Source organism: Cynocephalus volans, chromosome 12 (assembly GCF_027409185.1).
Source record: "Cynocephalus volans isolate mCynVol1 chromosome 12, mCynVol1.pri, whole genome shotgun sequence".
NCBI classification, from domain to species: Eukaryota; Metazoa; Chordata; class Mammalia; order Dermoptera; family Cynocephalidae; genus Cynocephalus; species Cynocephalus volans.
In genome coordinates this window covers 307898-332727 of record NC_084471.1, presented here as the reverse complement: position 1 = coordinate 332727, position 24830 = coordinate 307898, and the positions used below count along the sequence as shown (strand labels likewise).

At 45.2% G+C, this 24830-nt stretch overlaps 1 protein-coding gene across 1 annotated transcript; it reads left to right on the top strand.

The window, feature by feature from the left end:
• The first annotated feature begins 4119 nt into the window (after positions 1 to 4119).
• ACR (acrosin) lies at positions 4120 to 10194 on the top strand. The gene is made up of 5 exons (XM_063076181.1): positions 4120 to 4193; positions 5012 to 5215; positions 5435 to 5718; positions 9073 to 9218; positions 9745 to 10194. Exons 1-5 carry the CDS (start codon positions 4120 to 4122, stop codon positions 10192 to 10194), a joined length of 1158 nt encoding a protein of 385 aa, XP_062932251.1.
• The last annotated feature ends 14636 nt before the right edge of the window (positions 10195 to 24830 follow it).

Below are 24830 nucleotides of genomic sequence, written 5' to 3'. Positions count from 1 at the left end.
CTTTAATTATTCTTGCCATTTCTTGAACTATATTTCCAAAGTATTTTTTGGTTATTATCAGACACAACACTCAGTTAAAATAAATGAGGCCTTCTAACACTCAACAGTTTAGTTAGAACCTGTTAACACTCAGGTTGGTGAAATAGGACCTCCTGACTTTCAGACAGAGGAGGTGAGACCACCTGACATACAGACTGAAAAAGAGAGACCTTACGCATTTAACAGGGGAAAGAATCTTCCTGACACGTAGGAGAAACTCATCGTTGTGACACTCGGGTATGGGTGGTAAGAGCTTTTGGTTTTTTTTCCAATTTCAAAAAATTATTTTTAATCAATACAATAATTGTACGTATTTATGGGGTACAGAGTGATATTTCAATACATGTATACAACGTGTAATGATCAAATCAGGGTAATTAGCATATCCATCACCTCAAACATTTATCATTTCTTTGAGCTGGGAACATTCAAAATCTTCTCTTCTAGCTATTTGAAAATATGCAATAAGTCGTTAATTGCAGTCCCCCTGCAGTGCTACAGCACACTAGAGCCTAGTCTTCCCAGCAGGCTGTAATCTTGTATCTGTTAACCAGTCTCTCCCTCTTCTCAGCCTCTAGTGACCACAGTCCCACTCTCTACTTCTATGAGCTCCCACATATGAATAAGAACATGTGGTTTTTCTCTTTCTGTGCCTGACATTTCACTTAACATAATGTCCTCCAGGCTCATCCGTGTTGCTGCAAGTGATAGTGTTTCATTCTTTTTCATGGCTAAGTAGTATTCCATTGTGTGTGTCCGCCACATCTTCTTTATCCCTTCATCTGTCATGGACACTCAGGCCGATCCTATATCTTGGTTATTGTGAGCAGTGCTGCAGTAAACACTGGAGTTCACATATCTCTTCAACATACTGATTTCCTTTCCTTTGGATAAATACCTAGTGGTGGGATTGCTGGATCATGTGATAGTTCTATTTTTAGTTTTTTTGATGAACCTCCATACTTTTTTCCAATAATTTACATTCCCACCAGCAGTGTATAAGAAGAGTTCCCTTCTCTGCAGCTTCACAAGCATTTATTTTTTGTCTTTCTGATAATAGCCATTCTAACTGCAGTGAGATGATACCTCATTGTGATTTTGATTTGCATTTCCCTGATGATTAGTGATGCTGAGCATTTTTTTCATATAATTGTTGGTCATTTGTATTTTTTCTTTTGAGAAATATCTATTCAAATCATCTGCCCATTTAAAATAGACTATTATATTATTATTTTTGCTCTTGAGGTCCTTGTATATTCTGCATATTAATTCCTTGTCAGATGAATAGTTGGCAAACATTTTCTCCTATTCTGCAGGTTACCTATTCCATCTATTGTTTCCTTCATTGTGCAGAAACTTTTTAGTTTGGTATAATCTCATTTGTTTATTTTTGCTTTTGTTGCCTGTGCTTTTGAAGTCTTATTCATAAAATCTTTGCCAAGACCAGTTTCCTGAAGCATTTTCCCTGTTTTCTTCTAGTAGTTTTATAGTTTCAGGTCTTACATTTAAGTCTTTAGTCCATTTTGAGTTGATTTTTGTATACGGTGAGAGAGAGTGGTTTAGTTTTATTCTTCTGCATGTGGATATAGTTTTCCCAGCACTATTTATTGAAGAGACTGTCTTTTTCCCAATGTGTGTTCTTGGTGCCTTTGTTGAAAATCAGGTGGCTGTAAATACGTGAATTTATTTATGGGTTCTTGATTCTGTTCCATTGGTCTATGTGTCTGTTTTTATATAAGTACCATGCTGTTTTGATTGTTACAGCTCTATAGCATATTTTGAAATCAGGTAGTGTGAGGCCTCCAGCTTTGTGCATTTTACTCAAGGTTGCTTTGGCTATGCAGGGTCTTTTGTGGTTCCATATGACTTTTAGGATTGTTTTTTCTATTTCCGTAAAGAATCTCATTGGTATTTTGACAGAGATTGCATTGAATCTGTAGATTGTTTTTGGTAGTATGGTCACTTTGACAATATTAATTCTTCTAGTCCAGGAACATGGGATGTCTTTCTATTTTTGTGTGTGGGAGGTAAGAACTCTTGATACTCAGATAAAGTGCCCTAGAACCCTGAAATTGACATAGGGGAGGCAAGTCCTTTTTACACTCAGGTAGAGGAGAGGAGACCTCCTGACATGCAGCTTTAAGAGAGGATACCTCTTGACGTGCAAGTAGCAGAGATAAAAATCTCATGCAGCTAAGTTATTATTGAGATGTGCTTACATTCTAGGGGAAATAAAACCTCTTGCTTAGCAGGTAGGGAAATAATGCATATAAATACTCAGGTAAAGGAGTTAAATTATCCTGCCACTCAGGAGAAATAGGCCTTGTCACTCCATGGTAAATGAAGAGGAGATGTCCTGGCCCAGTAATAGGAGAGACCTTCTGACCTGCAGGGAGAGTAGACATTGGGACATTCATGTAAAGAAAATGATAGCTCTTGTGTGTGAAAAGAGACCTCCGGGCATTCCTCTAGAGGAAATGAGATGTCCTGACACTAGGGTAGGGAAGATAAGACTTTGTGACATTTGCATAAGGGACATGAGCCCTCTTGGTCACTTAAGAGAGAAGAGATGGAATCTCCAGATATACAGCTGAAGAGATGAGCCCGACCATCAGATAGAGACAAAGTCTCCTGGTGCTCAGATGAAGAGACAAGTTGCCATGACACTCGGGTAAGGAGGACAGACCTTGAGAAAACCAGGAAGGGGACAGAGACCCTCAGACAGGCAGGGAGTCGAGATGAGAACTTCAGACACTGAGAGTAGAGACTTGAAATATTGTGGTTGAGGAGATAAAAGTTCATGATGTTCAGGTGTGGAGATGAGACTGTGCTCGAGCAGAGAACAGGGGACTTCCTGGCAGTCAGGTGGGGGCAAATGAGAACTCTGGACACCCCAGGATGGCAGTTACGTGCTCAGAACACTCACAGAGGTGACATGCAGGCTCTTGACATTTGGGTAGAGGTTGTAAGACCTCTCGATTCTCAGGCAGAGAAGACGTGACAAGGGGAAACTTGAGTGGAGCAGATGAGCCTCTGAGATGAAGAGATGTCCCCACACTCAGGCAGAGGAGGACCCGGCTCCCTGACTATCAGGTGATGCACGTGAGACCCACTGACTGGCTGTTCAGTTGTGGGGGGTGTGACCTCCTGAACGTCATATGACATGAGAAAGTACGACATGAAATTGGAAAAGACATTCAGGAAAAGAAATCAAGATTATCTGATAATCTGAAAACTGCATGCTCAAGAACAGGAGATGAAATGTCCTGACACTCAGGGAGAACAGGCTCTTGCGACACTCGGACAGGTAAGATGCCACCTCCTGATGCCAGGCTGGGCTGGCTGAAACCTGACACTCAGGTGGAGGGATGTGACCTCCTGAACACACTTGCAGGGGAGGTGAAACACTTTGACACTCAGATGTGTGCGACAAGCATTTGTCGTACTCTGGTAGGTGAGATGCTGTCTCCTGACAACCAGATAGAAAAAGAGACGCTTCTTCATATCAGGTGGCCGAGATGAAAACTCCTGACGTTCAAGTGTAAGAGGTAACACGTCGCTGCACTTCGGTCCCAGACAGGAGGCCTGGAGACACTCGGGCAGGAAATGTGAGACCTTGTGAGACTCAGCAATGACCAGGAAAGGAGGTTTTGTAGTCGTGAATTAGGGAAATTCAAAACGGCTCTTTGAAAAGTGTGCTGATAGCGTACACTGGGAAGAGGGAAGGACGATTGCCCCCAGGGGCAAAGGACCTACTAATCCGCTGAACCCGACTCCTTAGCCACGGACATGTGGCACCATCTCGTCAAGGGAAGGTTAAGCTGCTCCTCAGTCCTTGAGTCTGCAGTGGTGACAGCGCGCATGAGGGGCTGCCTCCAAACCTGCTCGAAGCTGGGGCCTCGGAGGATGTGTCGCAGGGGATGCAGACCCTGGCCTTGGCCTTGGAACAGAGCGAATGGGGCCTCCCACGAGTCCCAGCCCCTGGCCTGGGGGAGGGGGTGGAGGTCACTCTGCTGATTGGCCAGGGGTCACGGAGCTTTGTGAGGTCACCGAGCTTGCAAGCCAGGCCCACGCAGGAGTATGGAGGCGACGCTGCCAACTGCCGTTCTGGTCTTGGCAGTGTCTATGGTTGCCAAAGGTGACGCCTCGTGTGAGTAAGTGTCACAGGTACTTTGGGGGGGAGTGTACCTTCTGAATGGCAGGTCCCCCACAGAGTCCCTCCGTCCAGGGCTAGGAGAACAGGGCCAAGCGTGGGCCTCAGCAGTCCCCAGGTCCCACAGCTCTTGTCACCCACATCACCAACTCAGGCCCCTCTTGCTCCCAGAATCATGAGCCCAGAGAGCCCTGGGCCCCCAGTTGTCCACAGTGTTCTCCTAGGCTGGACCCCTCAGCTCCCAGGGCACCCGCAGCACCTAGATCTGTGCCCCTCCCAGTCCCCCAGTGATGGCTGACGGCCTCCCAGACACCACGTCCTGATTTCCAGGAGCCCCTGTCCTTCCACAGACAACCGAGACGTCCCAACCTATGGCTGACCCCAAAGGCCCCAGGACACCATCTTCTCACACCTCTAGCACCTCCGTCCACCTGTACACTCTCACCCCCAAGGTTCCCCATGTGCCAGTGGCTCCCAAACTCTGTGTGGCTTCCCACCTGTGACACAGTTCCCAGAACTTGCACCTCTGGATCCCCTGCTCCTAGGGTGCCCCATGCCTGTGCGCCCCGTCCCTGCCTGCGGCTGCTCTCACACCTGCTACCAACCCAGCCCTGCAACCCCAAGACCCCCTTAGTCACCTAACTTCCCTGAGTCTCCTACCTAAGGTTGGCTCTGGAGACCCCGGACCCTCCACCCCCACCTCTAGCCTCCCACCCTGCCCAGGGACCTCCCACAGCCCAGGCTCTTCCCCACTTTCCCCACCCCGTGTCCTGCCTCCCCCCAGTTCTTGATTTGAGCTGTGCCTTGGTCTCTCCCCAGTGGCCCCTGCGGGTTACGGTTCAGGCAGAACCCAGAAGGCGGCATGCGCGTCGTCGGGGGGCAGGCGGCGCAGCTCGGGGCCTGGCCCTGGATGGTCAGCCTCCAGATCGTCACCCACAGCGGCCGCCGGTACCACGCCTGCGGGGGCAGCCTGCTGAACGCACACTGGGTGCTGACGGCCGCTCACTGCTTCCATGGCAAGAAGTATGTGTGGGGACGTGCCGGGGGCCTGCACGGTGGCTGCTCCTGGAGGGAGCAGGGCATTCTTCGGGGACTCCAGGCAGAGTCTCCCTGGGGCTTTGGGCCAAGTGGCCACCAGCCTCCCGGGGGGGCTGAGCCAGCCCCTTCCTGGGGGAGGGTCGCCAACACCGGGGCTTCTGTGCAGCCGTCGGTGAATGACTGGACCTTCCTTTGTACCCGCAGTAAAATGTATGACTGGAGACTGGTGTTTGGCGCAAATGAAATTGTGTATGGGAACGACAAGCCCGTGAAGGCGCCGCTGCAGGAGAGAAATGTCGAGAAAATCATCATTCACGAAAAGTACAACGCCGCGTCAGAGGGGAACGACATTGCTCTCCTGAAGGTCACCCCTCCCGTGGTGTGCGGCCACTTCATTGGGCCGGGCTGCCTGCCCCAGTTCAAGGCGGGCCCACCCAGAGGTCCCCAGAACTGCTGGGTGACTGGCTGGGGATACATGAAAGAGAAAGGTGAGTCGGGCTGGGGTGGCGGGGGCAGCTCCCAACAGGGCCAGGCCCCCTTCTTCCTTCCCATCCTGCTGTGAGCAGGACCATCACGGCGTCCTTCCTCAGCTGGAGAAACTGAGCATGACAGAAGCTGAGTCCCTGCCCAAGGTCCCTCGGCTGGCGGCCACTCTGGCTGCCTAAGGCACGGCTGACTGGCAGGCACGAGTAGAAGTTTGGCATTTCTTAGAACAGGGTCAAGGCTCTGTCTGCATTTGGCACCTGGAGCCCTGCCTGCTGGATTCTGGAAAGTGGGACCACCCCCCGAAACCGCACTTGGAGAACAGCTCCAGAGGTGGCTTGGTGGGTGTGGGCCAGTGCCTTCCCTCTCTGGGCCTCAGTTTCCTCATTTGTAAGTGGAAGGGCCAGATCAGGCGGTCTGGAAGCCGAGCATTTCCTGACTTCTGAGGTTCCAGGGCCCAGGCCTCCTGCTTCCAGCGCTGTCTTCATCCACTGGGGCCACCCTACCCGTCCTTGGCCAATCGCAGCACTCGAATCCGTCCCCTCCATGAGTCACTGCAAATTTTCTCTGTAGACTGGGACGGGGTCGGGCGGTGGTGTGGTTTTCTTCGGGTCATGGGTACCCCGGTATGCCAGGCTCTGTGGAGCTGTCTGGTGGTCCCTGGCCATCCGAGGTGGGGGCGGCTGCCTCTCCAGACCTCTGTCCTTGACCACACTGCTGCCTCTTTCCCGGCTCCCAGAGCCCCTCTTGCCCACCTGTCAGGCAGGAATCTCAGATCCTTCTGCCCCTTCCTGTGCAGGTCGTGAGTCAGGTAATCAAAAGAAGATACTGGCGGCTTTACGCAAGGTAGACATACTATTCTTCAGGTGTGAGCTTCACAGACTTGCCTTATCCTCAGACACAAGCTCAGGCTCTGCTCCACTGACCCTCCAGGCTCTGCCTTCTCTGTGCTCTCCTGACCTGCAGTTCACAGCAGTTGCCTTTTACTCTTAGTACCCAGTCGTGGCCACGAGCCAAGCATCACATACTCACCACGATCGTGCCGAGTCAGTAAACGGGCACACGTGCGCGGTTACACTACTTCTGTAACTGCTCCTAGTGAAGGTGCTGAATCTTGCCCATTTGTCACAGATGTGAGGCGGGCGAGCCTGGCTGAACTGCTTTCCTTCCACTGCCCAACACCCCTGAGCCCACACCAGGGGAGCAGTGAGCATGTAGTGGGAACGTCTTCCAGACCAGCCAGGCTCCTGGAGGGCCCCGGGCTGACTTCTTGGCTGTGGCTTTGATCCCCAGACGCACGCCCCGTCCCCCCCTTACAGCCTAGAGACACTGTTTTTCTCAGCAGCAGCAGGTCGCTCGTTACGTGGCAGCAACGTGTAGGATGAGACCAGGTAGGACTCGGCCTCTGCTGGTGGCCTGTGCTCTCTGCTCCCAACAAGAGGGTGCGTGGATTTTTACCCAGTCACACTAGTGATGTGAAGACATGGCTGAAGTTAACGTAGCTCTCAATCTCTTCTTTTCATTGATAACAGAAAATTTAGGCTTCCTAACTCAAGGCAAGTCAGTCATTTGACGTTTGAAACTCAACCTTTCTTTGGTCACAGAAAAATCAATGATTTCAGGATTCTCCCCTTAACTCTTATTCCATTTCCCCAGAGGTTGATCTAAGTTTCTACAGGTTTGTCACCTGTCCTGTCACTCAGGGATGAAAGTCTGGTCCCAATGGCCCTTGCTCTCCCTGGCCTTTGCTGACATGCGATGTTCCTCCCTGGCCCGGGGTTCTCGCCTCCATGCCAATGCTGGTGCCACCTTGGGAGTGAGGACATGTGTTCCTTTTGTCCATCCCGTGACCATGTGCACAGCTTTTGTGGGGGTCCTTGTGGCCCCAGGGGGGCTAATCTCAGGGTCCCTGCTGCCACCCCACCTGTGCTAACCTGTTGCTAAGGAAGAGTACAGGCCCCAGCTACACTCTGGGTGTCCCGCAAGCCCTTTCTGTTCTGGAGCCCCCCTAAACTTAGTGTGGCAGCTCTCGTTCTTTTCACACACACCCCCACCCCTCACCCAAGTCTTAAAGGCCCCCTGGGCTCCAGACCCCCACGCTTCCTGCGGACCTCCCTTGTCCACTGCCCCTTTGACCTCGTCTGCTCTGCAGCTGGAAGAGCTGTCCCGGGCGGGCGTTGCCCCTTTCCCACTGGATTTTGAGTTCCTGCCTGCTTTTAGGCATTTGTTATTCAAAGTCAGGCTGTGGCGATTGAGAAAACCCTTTCCTGTTTCAGGACACCTGGCTCTGCACAATGAAACCCATAGCTTATGGGCTCTACCATAGACTTAGAAAGTCATCTCAGTGACTGACGAGCCAGGATTGTTCTCATTTTACTTGTTTCTCCCCTACCCTGAGGGCAGCGCACACACAGAACTCTCACTGCTGCTTGGATGGCGAGGACAGGAGCAGCTAAAGGGCTTGAGAAGCATAATCCGAGCATCCCCAGCAGCCCAAGTGCCTAACCCTAACCCCAACCCTAACGCGTCGCCCTGCCTTGGCACACGAGGCTGCGCTCCTGGCCTGCCCCGTCTGCCCTGCAGTCGGCTGTGGGCGCTGCTCTGGGTGGGGGCCCTCCTGTCCCAGGAGCCGCTGGTGAGCGGGCCTGGGCCAGGGGCAGTGCTGGCTGCTAGCCCGGAGGTCTGTGGAGAGGGTCTGGGGCTGCGAGGGAGCTCTGAGTCATGTCAGGTCACCTCAGCCCCCGTGCTGGCGGGGCTGCCTGTGTGCGAGGCTTGGCCACGGAGCTACCCGTTCTCTAATCTCCTCCAAGCAAATCTGAAGGACAGGGAGGGCTCGCCCTCGCCGGCCTGACTCCGGCAGGTCCCCACGCAACTGAGCAGTGCGGTCCTGTTGGGGTGAGAGGTGGGGAGGGTGACTCATGGCCAGACCCTCTCACACTCTGGTCCAGAAAGGAGCGACCCCGGGCCGGAGCCCAGCCACGCCATGTCCCCTCGGCCACCCGGGCACGGGTGCTGCAGCCCCAGGCCCAACGTGGGCACGAGAGGACTGTGCGACACCCAGGGAGTGCCCGCACATGCTGGCTGTCACTGCCAATTGCACACGTGACCCCTGTGGTCTGTCATCCGCCCGCACACGCCGCCCTCTGTCCCCCCGGCCGTGCCCCTCCACCTGCCCTCGTCCTCTCTGCTCCACGTCCACCGTCCACCTCTCATCCGCCCCTCAGCTGTGTTTCTTCTTCCAGGAACATGTAATCAGAGGCCCGGGCACGAAGCAGACAGAGGATGGGGGTTTCTGGAGGGAGGAAGCAGCTTTCTCTGTGCCTTCCATGATCACTGACCACTGAGTCTCCTGTTTGTAGCCCCCAGGCCGTCACCTATTCTGCAGGAGGCGCGCGTGGAGATCCTTGACCTCTACTTGTGCAACTCCACTCGGTGGTACAACGGGCTCATTAAGTCGACCAATGTGTGCGCAGGGTATCCCGAAGGCAAGATTGACACCTGCCAGGTAACCTCCCTTCTGGGACCCCGGCCCCCAGGGGCACCTCTTTTTGGATCTCTGGACTCCACTATTTCCCCTCCGTCCAGGGCCCTTCTCTAGCAACTCCTTCCCTGTTCCCTTCTTCCGGCATCTACAGACCCACCAGTTGCCCCTGTAGAGAACCAGCCACCACCTGGAGCCCTTTACCTCCACCCCAACACGCAGAACATGTCACCCCAGCCCTAGCCCGGGAGGCTGCTTACCGCCCTTCCCCAGAACACAAAGCCTCCCGAGCCCACTTTACACACGAGCTCACGTGCGCAGGTAAAGCCACACACACGAACACCAGGGTTTGCTCATCTTCTCACTGCGAGGGACCCCACGGCAATCCTTGCCCTTCTCCCGTCTCACCTCAAGCTTTGCCACAGCCACTTGTGTTCATGGCAGCAGGAAACCACGAGATGCAGAAGTTGTCCCCCCACGGCCCTAGGATCCCTCTGGGCAGGGACAGAGTGGCTCAGGCAGAGAGTGACTTCTGTCTCCTTCTGGACAGGGGGACAGCGGCGGGCCTCTCATGTGCAGAGACAGCAGTGATACGCCCTATGTGGTTGTGGGGATCACGAGCTGGGGGGTAGGCTGTGCCCGTGCTAAGCGCCCCGGAATCTACACGGCCACCTGGCCCTATCTGACCTGGATTGCCTCCAAGATCGGCGCCATCGCCCTGCCCATAGTGCCGCCGGCCACCGCGCCCCCTCCGGCCACTCGGCCCCCCCTCCCACGCCCCCCCTCCCCGCATGTCCCCCCCGCTCGCCCTGCCTGGTACTCCCAGCGCCCCCCGCAGGTGCCCGCGCCCACCTCCCCCAAGAAGCCTCCCCAGGCACTTTCCTTTGCCAAGCGCTTACAGCAGCTCATAGAGACCTTGAAGGGGAAGACCTATCCCAACACCAAGACCTACTATGACTCGGAGAACACAGAACTGCCACAGCTGGTCCCCTCCTCCTGACCTGAGCCTGCTGTCAACAGCCCCAGTGACCCCTCACTCCCGAGAAAAAAGAAAGATGGGACGATAAATAAACATATATAGATATGTACATGCGCATGTACATGAGTGGTGGTTCCCGGACTCGTTCCTATCTGCCTGTCCCAACCCAAGCCAAGCCCTCCCCATACAATCCACCCTCTGTCCACCACTCTCCAATGAGGCAGAGTTGCTTGTACATCAGTGTCAATTGTGTTTGCTTAAAATCTTGATTTTTAACCCTGGAATAAGTGACCTGGGGCTGTAGGCCGGGTCTGGCCTTCAAGTGACACTTGGTGAAACTGACAGGTGTTAAGAACTGTCTCTGCATATGCAAGTCATGGGGGTGGCCCCGAAAGCAGCTGCTGGGCATGAGCTGACTGAGGACCAGGGTGTGGGTCAGGTCTCCTATCAGGAGGCTACGATGTTCTCCTGGTGGTGTCGAGAGACAGACCCACGGAGAGGATTCTGCATGGAAGGCTGGGTTCCCCAGACACAAGCAGGCATAAGGTACTGGGAAACCCAAACAAAAGCCCATCGCCCAACAATTTTGTTTGTGGCTTACTTGTGGCTGACTGAACATTGCCTGTTCAAGTTTATTACTGGCCTGTGGTTAAACCCTATTATTTCTTGGATTCCAGCAAATTAAAAATTGTACTATCTGCTAAAGCTTACCATGGGGTAAGCGATGGCCGTGGGGGGTACCCTTTGGATTTCCCTGAGTGAGTTTTGGTGGCTTCCTTACCATGTAGGGATATTTATTTTAAGATCTTCCATTGCAAGGAACAGAAAGCAATTTGAGTCATTTAAGTGATAAGATACAAAGATGTCACACGGAACCAATAGGAGAGGCCAGAAGCAGACACCAGGAATGCCGAGGAACCCAGGCAAGGCACGACCCTGGTCTGCAGTTTTCTCAGAGCGGCTTGCACACCCCAGGCCAGAGGCAGCTTCAACCAGAACCACTCACGTCCATCTGCAAGTTCCTGGGAGAGAAATCCTGATGGGTTCAGGTCAACTGTCCACTCTGGCCAGGGCATAATTCAAATTTGACTGCAGGATTAATGCCTGTGGATTAAAGGTGGCAGGTCCCAGAAAGAGAGAAAACCCCTGCCTTCTGGCTGAGCAGTTGCCCGACAAGCCTCTGCTGGCACGTCTGCTCACCAGACGGCTTGTGTGTCCAGTGCAAGACGGTCCCGTGTGCAGAGGAGGAGCGGTGGCAGGCGGGGTGTCCGGTGAGGAGGCCGGGGGCACTGGGAACGGGCTCACAAAGCAGCCTTGAGCCTTCGGAATTCACTGGTCTGCATAGGTTCAGACAAATCCCCTGCCCTATGATCAGTTCTGTGCCTTTGGGAAGATGCGCGAGAGAGGTTATGCGTGATAACCACGAAATAAGGACAGATACGAAGCATTCGGAGCAGGGCTGATGCACTGTGGATGCTCAGTCGTGGGCCCTGCTGCTGACGAGCCGCTGGGTCCCCTTAGCCCATCTGCAGCACACTGCGGCGTCTGCTGGTTTCTGTATTTGCTATGAACTACTAATTGAAGTTCACTTTTTTGGTATATGGATATCCAGTTGTTCCCACCACCACATGTTCGAGAGAATCTTTCTCCGCTGAATTGCCTTTGCACTTCTGAAGGAAACCGGTTGCTCATGTTCATGTATGTGTGGTTCTGCTTTTGGACTCTCTGTTTGCTCCTTTGGTGTATTTGTTTATCTTGACCCCAATACCACACTGTCTTACTATCTATAGGTTTACAATGTCTCGAAATCAGATAGTGTACATCGTCTAATTTTATTCTTTTTCAAAGCTGTTTAACTAGTCTAGTCCTTTGCATTTCCACATGAATTTTAGCATCAACTTGTTGATTTCTACAGTAAAAATTCTGAGATCCAACAATCTCACGACTATATATATCTGGAGGATATGAAATCAGTACGTCAGAGAGACATCTGCATTCCCATGTTCACTGCACCACTATTCACAATAGCTAAGATACGTCTCTCAATGGATGAATGTACATGCACAGTGGAATACAGCTGGCCCTCTGTATCTGCAGGTTCTGCATTTGCTGATTCAACCAACTGCGGGAAAATAATAATAATAATAAAAAAAAACCCAACAAAAAATAACAACAATAAAAAATAATACAAATTAAAAAAATACAGTATAACAACTATTTACATAGCATTTATATTGTATTAGGTATTGTAAGTAATCTAGAAATGATTTAAAGTACACAGGAGGATATATGTAGGTTATATGTAAATACTGTGCCATAAGGAACGTGAGCATCTGCAGAGCTTGGTATCCACAAGGGGTCCTGGACCAATCCCCTGCAGATACCGAGGGACAACTGTATTATGTGGCCATACAAAAGAAGTAAAACCTGTTATTTGCAACAACACGGATAAACTGGCAGACATTATATTAAGTGAAATAAGACAGGTACAGAAAGACAAATACTGCATGATCTCACTTAATATGTGGAGTGTAAAAAAGTCTAAGTCATAGAAACAGAGAGTAAAATAGTGGTCACCAGAGGCTAGGGCTGGGGAGACTAGGAGACATTAGTCAAAGAGCACAGACTTTCAGACAGAAGGAATAAGTCCAAGAGATCTACTGTACGTCGTTGTGACTGCACTTACCAACAATGTATTTATTGTATATGTGAAAGTTACCAAGAGATTTTAAGTGTTCTCGCCACAAACAATGAAGAGTATGTGAGGTAACGCATGTGTTAAATAGCTTGATTTAGCCAATGCACAATATACACATATAGCAAAACATCATGTGGTATACCATAAATAAACAATTTTTTCTTGTCAATTAAAAAAGTTAATTTAAAAATCCTGCTGGGGATTTGGCTGTGATTATGTTGAATATATAGATCAATTTGGAAGACATGACATCTTGCTAATATTGTTAATATTGAGTCTTCTGAAACATAAACACACGGTATAGCTCTCCATTTATTTAGGACTTTAATTTTTCTCAGCAATGTTTTATACTTTTGATTGTACAAGTTTTTCACATATTTCATCAGAATTATTCCTAAGTATTTCATAGTTGGATATTCACTGTTCCTTGCTAATATATAGAAATACAGTTGATTTTTGTGTATTTATTATGTGTCCTGAAATCTTGCCAAACTCACTTATTAATTCTAGTAGCCTTTTAGTAGTCTCCATTGGTTAATACATAGACAGTCGAGTCTTCTGCAAATACAGACAGTTTTATTTATTTCCAATTTAAGTGCCTTTGTTTTTTTGTTTCTTTATTTCACTGGCCAGACCCTCCAGTGCAGTGTTAGGTGGAGGTGGGGACAGTGGGCATTCTTGTCTTGTTCCCAATCTTAGGGGTAAATAATGCAGCCACTCACCCTTAAGTACGATGTTAACATTAGTTTTTCACAGATATTCCTTGTTAGGTAGAGGATGTTCCCTTCTATACCTATTTTGCTAAGTGGTTTTTGTAATCACGAATGAATGTTAGATTTTGTCAGAAGCTTCTTCTGCATCTGCTAAGATGGTCACATAGTTTTTGTTTTACTGTGTTAATCTGGTGAATTGTATTTCTTTTCAAAAAATAAACTTTTCACTTTGGGATAATTTTAGATTTACAGAAAAGTGGCAAAGTAGTCAGATAATTGTCACATGCCTCCCACCCAGCCTGTTTCCTGTTGCTAACATCTCACTTGTGTATCCTCCTATGTACTGTCCAACAAAGATGGCACTAAGATGTCAATGTTGCTGTATTACTGTTAACCAAACTCTAGACTTCATTCAGATTTCACCAATTTCCCCATTACTGTCCTTTTCTTCTGTTCCAAGATCCAACCCAGGACACCACATCAGTTTTATTTGTCATGTATCTTTAACCTCCTCTGGTTTGTGACAGTTTCTCAGTCTTCCTTTGCTCTTATATGACCTTGACAGTTTTGAGGAATTCTTGCCAGGTGTTTTGTAGAATGTCCCTCCATTTGAATTTGTCTGATATTTTTCTCATGGTTGTATTGGGATTATGAGTTTTGGGAAAGATGCCATGGAGATGAAGTACCCTCTCATTACACCCTGCATGTGACAATGGTGGTCGTGTTAGCCTAGACCACTTGGCTCAGGTGGTGTTTTCCAGGCTTCTTCACTGTCCCCTTTCCATATGCTCCTCTTCTTTGGAAGTGAGCCCATCGGCCCAGCGCGCTCTCTGTGCTGGTGGTGGTGGCGGTGGCGGTGGGAGTTAGTCCCGCCTCCTGCAGGTAGCAGGCGACCCACGTGCTATTTGGAATTCATCTGCAGGCGGATTTGCTCTTGTTTATCTGCCTATTGATTTTTTCACTCATTCTCATCAGTATAGACCCCCAATGTGTATTTAGTGTACACATTGGATTGTAATCCAGTTCTGTGGCACTTAGTTTGTTGCTGTTGTTGTTCTAGCTTTGGCCATTGGGAGCCCTTTCACGTTGCTGTTGAATCCCTTTGACACGCCTCCATCAATGTCTCTTTTGAAGACAGCCGTACTTTGTGATAGTACAAAATGCTCTAGCCTCATTTTGCATTTTCCCTGCTTCAGCCCTGGAATTAGCCACATTTCTCCAAGGTAACCTACTTCTTTTATTGGACAGTGGTTTTAGAAACCAAGATCTGGACACCAGGTGTGCTTGTTGCTTCTGGGATGTCATTACTTCTAGGCCCTCTAAACGAGGTAAGGCAAAGCTAGGTGACACATGCTGTGTACTGAGCCATGTACACACACATGTCTATTATTGTTTCTATATATATCTATTCATACTTGTATATATATTAAGCTAAACATGAGTTAACAATGATGTTTTCAACTTTAATCCAGTACCACAGGGGTTATTCTGCCTTTCTTGTTTACATTGAATAATTTTGGAATATTTAACTGATATTGCACTCCTGGAATAAACTCCACTTTAGTCATGGTGTATCACCCCTCTTATGTGCTGCTGGATTCATCTGCTGAAATTAAAAAATATGCATTTGTGTTCATGAGGGATATTGGTCTGTACTTGTCTTGTAACATCTTTGTGTTATCTTGCTATCAAGATAATACTGGCAACATAGAATAAGTTGGGAAGTATGTCCTACTCTCCCATTTTCTTGAAGAGTTTGCGTAAAAATGGTATTTTTTAATTTTTGAATGTTTGGTAGAATTCACCAGTGAAGCTAACTGGACCTGGAGTTTACTTTGTGGGTTTTTAATTGGGAACCCAATTTTTTAAATAGCTATAGGACAATTCAGTCATCTTCTTTTTCTTGAGTGAGCTTTGGTAGTTTTTAATCTTTCAAAGAATTTATTCATTTCATCTAGTTTGTCAAATTTATACATATGAGTTGTTCATAATGTCCCCTTATTATCCTTCTAATGACTATCTACTACATTTGTAATGATGTCATCTTTCTAATTCCTGATATTGGTAATTTTTGATCTTCTCTCTCTTTTTCTTGATTAGTCCAACTAGGGGTTTATCAGCTTGCTTTTAAAATTTTTAAAAAATTTTTTGAGCACAAGTTGTTTATTTGGGAGGTGGTATCAGGGAATACCTAAAAGGAGGTGGGAAGAGTGAAACAGCAAAGGAAACCTGAGTCATTGACAGCTACCACCTTGGGAGACTGGAACTTACTGTCTCCTGAAAAACTTGGGAAGCCACTGGAGGAAAATGCCTGTTTCTTTCCCCCTGAGTAGGCAGGGAGTTGGCATGTCTAGAAACCGACACGATAGTTGTCCACTGAAGGCTGCTTCTGGAGGAGCATTAATTCCCTGTACTTCTGGTCTACTGTGTCTATTGCAAACTGGTTTCCAGAGGCTGGAGAAATCCCTCAGGCAAGGAAATGCAGCTGTTGCTAGTGTTGGATGTCAGCACCAAGCACTTGGGTGACAAGGGCATCAGACTCAGTACAGATGCCCCTGGGGTGTTCAATGCACTTATTTATGAGAGATGGCGTCACGTTTCCATCCAACAAAGGCCTTAACTTAAGCACCTCCGTATCACCCATCTTTTGGTTTCCCCTAGGAGGTGACGTTAGAGCTGAACGTCACTGGAGAGTGTGAACCAGGGGATGAAGGAGTGGGAGGGGATGACTGTCACAGACAGACAGAACATCTCCTGCACAGACTCTGGCATCTGCCCCCAGCTCGCCTTTAATGAGTTTCTGGCTCAGAAGGGCTTAGACATCTAGATGGCTCTCGGGTCTACCCAGGTGCCTCTTGCGACGCCCGTGCGGCCCCTTTCTAATCCTTCAACTCCCTTTTCAGGCATCACCCCCCCGCCCCCGCAGGGGTTTATCGGCTTTTTCCAGCTTCTCAAAGAACCAGCTCTTGGTTTCATTCGCTTTCTGTATTGTTTTTCTGTTTTCTGTTTCATCGATTTCTTCCGTGATCTTTTTTCCTTTCTTCTACTTTGGGTTTAATTTGTTCTTCCTGTTCCAGTTTTTTAAGGTGGAAGCTGAAGTCATTGATCCGAAACCTTTCTGCTTTCCTAATATGCGTATTTAACATGGTAAATTCCTCCCTAAGTACATCCCACACATTTTTGTATGTTGTGTTTTCATTTTTATTTGGTTCAAAATATTGTCTAATTTCCTATTTGTTTCCACATTTGCCCTATGGCTTGTTCCGGAGCATGGGATTTACTCCACGCACAGCTGGGAGTCTCTCAGTTATGGATTTCTAACTTAACTCCATGGTGGCCTGATTCCTTTTAAACTTGTTGAGATTTGTTTTACGGCGCAGGATACAGTCTCTCTTGGTAAATGTTCTGTATGTACCTGAAAAAAATGTATGTTCTTCTGTTATTGGGTGGAGTCCTCTGCAAATGTCAATTAATTCAGGATGGTTGATAATGTTCAAACTTTTACACCCTTCCTGATTTTCTGTACCCTTGTCCTGTAAATCACCCCAGAAAGAAACCTGGCGCCCTTCAGTTCCCCCCAATCCCTTCCCCACCTCCTCGCCTGCCCTCAGCCCAGACAACCACTAATCTACTTTCTGTCTGTACAGATTTGTCTGTTCTGGAAATTTCATATAAATGGAATCATGCAAAATATGTGATGCTTTGTGACTGGTCCCTTTCACTCAGCTCATGTCTCAGGTTCATCCGTGTGTAGCACGTGTCAGTACTTTATTTCTTTGTATTTCTGAATAATATTCCATTTCATGGATATGCCACATTTTATAAACATTTAGGTTATTTCCAATTTCTAGGCTATTATTAATAAGTTTGCTATGAGCATTTGTGTACAAGTTTTTGTGTGAGCATATATTGCCATTTCTCTTGAGCATATACCGAGGAGCAGATTTGCTAGCTCATGTGGTCACTCTACGTGTAACTATTCAGGGACTGTTTTGCAAAGTGGCTGCGCTATTTCGCATTCCCACCAGCAATGTACGAGGGTTCCAATGTGTCCATGTCCTCCATACACTTGCTATTATCTGTCTTTTCACTACAGGTGTGTGAAGTGGCCTCTTATTCTAGTTTTGATTTGTATTTCCCTGAAGGCTGATGATGTTATGCATCTTTTTATGTGCTTATTGGCCATTTGTATATGTTCTTTGGAGAAATGTGCGTTTGCTTCATGTATTTTTTTAAAACCGCATTATTGATGTACATACTTGATGAGTTACCCATTTAACTACCACGATCATCACCTCCAAACGTTTGCTCCCTCCCTCTTTATTTGTTACTGTTTTTTTGTGATAAGGACACATGATGTAAGGTCCACCCTCTCAACAGAATTTTAAGTAAACAATACAGTGTTGTTAACTACAGGCACTCCGCTCTCCAGTAGATCTCTAGGGCTTATTCATCACGCGTTACTGAAACTTTGTACCCTTTGAACCACACCTCCCAATTTCCCCCTCTCCCTAGCCCCTGGCAACCACCATTTTACTCTCCACTTATATGAGTTTGGTTATTTCAGATTCCTCATGTAAGTGGGATCAGGTATTTGTTCTCCTGTGTCTGGCTTATTTCACTTAGCATGATGTCCTCTAGGCTCATGCATGTCGTTGCAAATGGAAGGATTTCCTTCTGTTTAAAGACTGAATAATATCCCATTGTACATGCATACCACATGATTTCTAACCCACTCATCCATGAATGATCATTTAGGTTGCCTCCATGTCTTGGCTATTTGTGAATAATGCTGCAATGAACATGGGAGTGTAGATATCTCTTTGAGATTCTGATTTCAATTCCTTTGGACATATATCCAGAAATGGGATAGCTGGGTAATATGGTAGTTCTATTTTTTAAGTTTTTTTGAGGAAACTCCATAATGTTTTCCATAGTGACTGCACAAATTTACATTCCCACTGAAAGTGTACAAAGGTTTCCTTTTCCCCACATCTTTGCCCACACTTGTTATCTTTTGATGTCTTTTGACCACAGCCATCCAAACAAGTGTAAGGTGATGTCTCATTGTGGTTTTTAAGTTGCATTTCTCTGATGGTTAGTGATATTGTGTACCTTTTCACATACCTGTTGGCTATTTATATGTCTTCTTTGGAGAAATGTCTTTTCAATTCATTTGCCCATTTTTAAATCAAGTTATTAGTTTTTGCTGTTGAGTTGTAGGAGTTCCTTACATATTTTGAACATTAACCCCTTACCAGATACATAATTTACATATATTTTCTCCCATTCTGTAGGTTGCCTTTTCATTTTGTTGATTGTTCCCTTTGCTGTGCAGACGCATTTTAGTTTGATGTAATACCACTTGTCTATTTTTGTTTTTGTTGCTTTTGGTGTCATATCCAAGCAATCCTTGCCAAGGCCAGTGTCAAGAAGCTTTCCCCCTCTATGTTTTCTTCGAAGTTTTTTATGGTTTCAGGTCTTACGTTTAGGTTTATTTTTTTCTGTTTTACACAGCCAGCCTAATGGCACATATTTAAGTCTTTAATCCATTTTGAGTTTATTTTTGCGTATGGTGTAAGATGATAAGGCATGGATGACTGATTTTTGACAAAAATGCAAAGGCAGTGAATGGTGCAGAAACCAATGTATATTCATGCACCTTTTTTTTGGTCCTGGAGTCTCAAGAGGCAGGACCACACGTAGCCTCTGCCAGGAGTCCCTCAGGGAGCAGGGCCACATGCAGCCCCGCCAAAAGAGTGTAGGAAGGTGAATTGCTCAAAGCACGCCTTGAGATAGGGGCTGCTGCCTGGGGAGGTGGTCAACCACAGACCAGACACAAAGTTCTGGGACTTAGTGCATGCACTAAGCAAATTTATTGGGGAAAAGCAGGTATTATATATGTTTCAGCCAGCTGCAAACCGCTCCTATCACCTCCCCGTCTCCTAGGTGGCTCAATAGGAAGTCTGTGGTTGCGATCAGGCGTTGCAAAATCTTGCTAACACAGTGTATTCGCATCCTGCTGAGACAGGCAAAATACAGGAGAGCACGGTGCCTACATCTTTGACAGGTGTTTTCCTTCATTTTCCTCCATATTCACATGTAAAAAAAATTTTTAAAAATAACCTGGATGCATATTCTGCACCATATACAAAAATTAACTCAAAATGGATCATAGGCCTAGATGTAAAACCTAAAATTATATAATTTATAGAAGAAAACAGGAAAAAGTCTTTGTCACCTTTAGTTAGGCAAAGAGTTGTCAGATACAACACCATAAGCACAATCTATAAAAGAACAAATGCATAAATTGAACTTCATAAATTTAAAGACTTGTTTCTTCACAAGGGGAAGCAGAAACCACAGGCTGAAAAAAAAAAAAAAACCTTTGTTAAACAAATAAAGGAGAAAGAATTCGTACTCAGAATATATTTTAAAACTCTCAAAACTCAACAATAAGAAAACTAACAACTCACTTTTAAAAAATGGGCAAAAGATTTGAACAGACACTTTACCAAAGAAGATACATTGATGGCAATAAGCAAATGAAAAGATGATTAACATCATTAGGCATGAGGGAACTGCAAATTAAAATCACAGTGAGACATCACTGCACACAGAATGGCTAAATGAAAAAGACTGACCACACCAAGTGCTGGCAAAGATGTAAAAGAACTAGAACTCTCCCACTGCTCTCTTGTGTACCACATATTGGTGGCAGTTTCTCAAAAAGTTAAATGTACCTTCATATGTTACATTCTACTCCTAGATATCTACCCAGGAGGAAAGAAAATATTTGTTCACACAAAGACCTGTACCTGAGTGTTCGTAACAGATTTATTTGTAAATAGCTCAAACTGGAAACAACCAAGTGTCCTCAATAGATGAATGGACAAAAACTGTGCTACATCCGCACAGTGAAACACTGCTCACAATAAAAAGGGGCTGATACAATAACAAGGCTCAATCTCAAAACAATTACGCAGAGGAAGAGAGAATGTCTAGTTTTCAACAAAATAATCACAAGGCAACAAGAAATTATTGCCCATTCACAAGAAAAAAGAATTTGATGGAAACCATCTCTGATCAAGTTTAGACGTTGAATTACTAGTCAAAGACATTAAGTCAACTGTTTTAAATATGCTCAATGAGCTAAAGAAAGCCATGGACAAAGTACCAAAGGAAATCAATAAAATGATGCATGAACCAAATGAGGATATTAATAAAGAAATATAAATTATAAAAAGGTATCAAACAAGAAATTCTGGAACTGAAAAGTAGAATAGCTGAAATGAAAATCATGAGAGGGGTCAACAGCAGATTTGAGCAGGCAGAAAAAAGGATTAGTGAACTTGAAGGTAAAGCCACTGGGATAATTCAGTTTGAGAAGCAGAAAGAAAAGACACTTAGAAAAAATTCACAAAGCCTGAGGGACCTGTGGACACCATCCAGCATACCAGATTATAGTCAGAGAAGGCAAATCGAGAGAGAAAGGGGCAGAAAACATGTTTGAAGAAATAACGGCCCTAATCTGAGGAAAGACATGAATATACACATCCAAGAAGCTCAAAGAGCTCCAAGCAGGATAAACTCAAAGAGACCCACAACAAAACAAATTATTCTCAAACTGTCAAAAAACAAAGAAAAAGAATGAATTTTGAGAGCAGCAAGAGAAAAGATACTTATCCTAAAAAAGCAATCCTCAATAACAGTTGATTTATTATCAGAAACTACGAAGGCCATGAGGCAGTGTGACGACATATTTAAAGTTCTAAAGAGAAAACCTGTCAACCAAGAATTCTGCACCCAGAAAACTATCCTTCAGGAATGAGGGAGAAATTAAAGAGACTGGCCGGTGAGCTCAGTCGGTTAGAGCACAGTATCATCACACCAAGGTCAAGGGTTTGAATCTCCCTACTGCCCAGCTGCCAAAAAAAACCCCAAAAAACAAAAAAAGAAGAATGGAGAAATTAAGACTTTTCCAGATAAACAGAAGCGAGAGTGTCCGTTACCAGCAGGCCTGCCTTACAAACGGTGCCAAAGGCAGCCCTGGCTGAAATGAAAGAAAACCACACAGTCACTTGAATCCATAAGAAAAAATAAAGAACACTGGTACATATATTGCTAAATATAAAAGCCAGTCTTATTGCAGTTCTGGCATGATTTGTAGCTTCCCTTTTTTCTCTACATGATTTAATAAGCAAATGCATAAAACAGTAACTATAGATCTATGTTTGGGGGCACTCAGAGTACAAAGATGTGATCTGTGGTAACAACAGTGTGAAGACAGGGCGGCAGTGAGCGTCTGTATACTACTGCAAGTGCATTGTTATTATAAAAATTGGCTTGTTACAAGTTTTAGATGTTCATTGTAATTCCGAACATAACGCTGAGAAAATAACGAAGTAAAATATATGAGAAAATAAAAAAAGAAGGAAATAAAAATGATACACTAAAAACAAAGGAAAACAAACAAGCAAACAAAACAAATACAAAAAAGAAGTAAGGGAGAAAATGTGGTTAAAAAAAACCATATAAGACATACAGAAAAGAAATAGCTAAATGGTAGAAGTAAATTTTTCCTTTTGGTGATTACTTTAATGTAAATGAATTAAACTTTCCTATTAGAGGGCAGAGGTTAGAAGATTGGATTTAAAAACACAATTCATCTTCACACTATCTACAGAAGACATTAGATACAAAGACACAAAAAGGTGGAAAGCAAAGTATGGAAAAGGATATTCTATGCAAATAGTAATCAGCAGAGTTGAGTGGCTTTATTACTGTCAGACAAAACAGACTTTAAGTCAAAAAATAGTTTAAGAGACAAAGAAGGACATTATATTGAAAAAAGTTTCGATCCATCAAGAGCAATAAAAAAGTATAAACGTACACATATCTAATACCGAAATCCCAAAATACACGAAGCAAAGACTGGCAGAACTGAATGGAGAAACGGACTGTTCTGCAGTAATGTTTGGAGACTTGTAAATCCTGCTTTCAATAACGGATACACTAAGCAACAGAAGATCGGCAGGAAAACAGGGAACTTAAGTGCTGGTATAAACCAGTCAGCCCTGACAGGCACCTGAAGAGCCCTGCACCCAACAACTGCACAAGACACGTTCTTCTCAAGTGCACATGGAACATTCTCCAAAACAACCATGCTTAGGGCACAAAAAGATTAATATGCAAAGTATCTTTTCTGAACGCAGAAGAATGAAACTACAAATCAATAACAGGAGAACTTTAAAATTCATTAATATGTAAAAGTTAATCAATATGTTCTTAAACAACCAGTGGGTCAAAGAACAAATCACAATGGAAATTAGACAACGCCTTGAGGTGATGAAGACAACAAACTAAAACTTACGGGATGCAGCAGAAACAGAGCACTAAAGGGACATTTGTAGGTGTAAATGCTTACATTAAAAAACGGGAGCTCAGATCTACAACCTAATTGTATGCCTGAAGGATTCAGAAAAAGAAGAGCAAACTAAACCCAAAGCCAGCAGAGAAAAGGAAATAATAAGGATTAGAGTGGAGACAAACAACACAGAGACTGGAAAAATAACAGAGTCTACAAGACCAGAAGTCGGCTCTTTGAAAAGAACAACAAACTTGACAAGCCTTTAGCTAGACTGACTACATATAAAAGAGAGAAGACTGAAGTCACCAAAATACAAAATGAGAGTGGGGACAGTACTACCGATTTTATAGAAAGAGAAAGCAGACTATTATGGACAATTGTACGCCAACAAATGGAATGACCTAGACGAGATGGACAAATTCATAGAAACACACAAGGTACCACAACTGACTCAAAAGAAGTAGAAAATTTGAATAGACCTATGACAAGAAAAGGATTGAATCAGCAGTCAAACACCTCACAATAAAGAAAAGCCCAGGACCAGAGGCATCACTGGTGAAACCTACCAAACATTTAAAGAAGAATTAACACCAATTCTTCTCAAACTCTTGCAAAAAAATGGAAGAGGCGGGAACGCTTCCTAACCCATTCTATGAGGCCAGCATTATCTTGATACCAACTTCCTAACCCATTCTATGAGGCCAGCATTATCTTGATACCAAAGCCAGATAAAAACACTTCAAGAAGAGAAAAATATAGGCCAACATCCCTTATAAACATAGCAAAGTGAATTCAATAGTATGTTTAAAGGACTGTGCACAGTGAACAAATGGGATTTATCCCAGAAACACAAGGGTGGTTCAACATCAAAAATTAATCAATATACCACATGGATAAAGAGAAAAAACTACATGATCATCTCAATTGATGCAAAAAAAGCATTCGACAAAGTCTAAACCCTCTCATGAAGAAAAAAAAAAAAAAAAACCCCTACTTAATACCAGGAATCAAAGGAAACTTCCTCAACGTGATAGAAGCCACATATGAAACACACACAGCTAACGTCACACTCAATGGCAAAAGACTGAAAGCTTTTCCCCTAAGATGCAAAAGACAAGGATGCCCACTATCACAGCTTTAATTCAGTACGATACTGAAAGTTTTAGTCCGTTTTCAAGAAACAGAAACAAAAGCCTTCCAAATTGAAAAGAAAGAAGTAAAATTACCTCTGTTCCCATATGGCATGATCTTATTTGTAGAAAACCCTAAGGAATCCATAAAAAAATTATTAGAGCTAATAAATGAATTCAGCAGTTGCAGGATATAAAATCAACACACAAAAATCAATTGTATTTCTATACACTAGCAATGAACAATATGAAAAGGAAACTAAACAATTCCTTTTACAATAGTATAAAAAAGAATAAAATACTTTGGAATAAATTTAACAAAGAAGGCATAAGATTAGTACACTGAAAACTACAAAATTTTGCTGAAACAAATGAAATAAGACCCAAATAAATAGGAAGTCATCTGTATGTATGAATTTGAGGACTTCATATTGTTAGGTAGATAATACTACCCAAAGCAATCTATAGATTCAATGCAATCCCTGTGGCTTTTTTTTTTTTTTTTTGTAGAAATAGAAAAACACAGCTTAAAATTCATATGGAATTTCAAAGGATTTCAAGTACCCAAAACAGTCTTGAAAAAGAAGAACAAAGTTGGAGAAATCACATTTCCTGAGTTGAAAACTTACTACAAAGCTGCAGTAATGAGAACAGTGTGGTACCAGCATGAGGGGAGACATATGGACCAGCAGGACAGAGAGCCCAGGAACAAAACCACATGTATCGGTTAACAGACTTTTGACAAG

Excerpts from the sequence above, each read along its gene's own strand:
- ACR (XM_063076181.1), top strand. The coding sequence starts at position 4,120 with ATGGAGGCGACGCTGCCAACTGCCGTTCTGGTCTTGGCAGTGTCTATG. Across the intron at positions 5,719-9,072 it reads GGGATACATGAAAGAGAAAG|CCCCCAGGCCGTCACCTATT; the intron begins GTGAGTCGGGCT and ends TCCTGTTTGTAG. Across the intron at positions 9,219-9,744 it reads GCAAGATTGACACCTGCCAG|GGGGACAGCGGCGGGCCTCT; the intron begins GTAACCTCCCTT and ends CCTTCTGGACAG.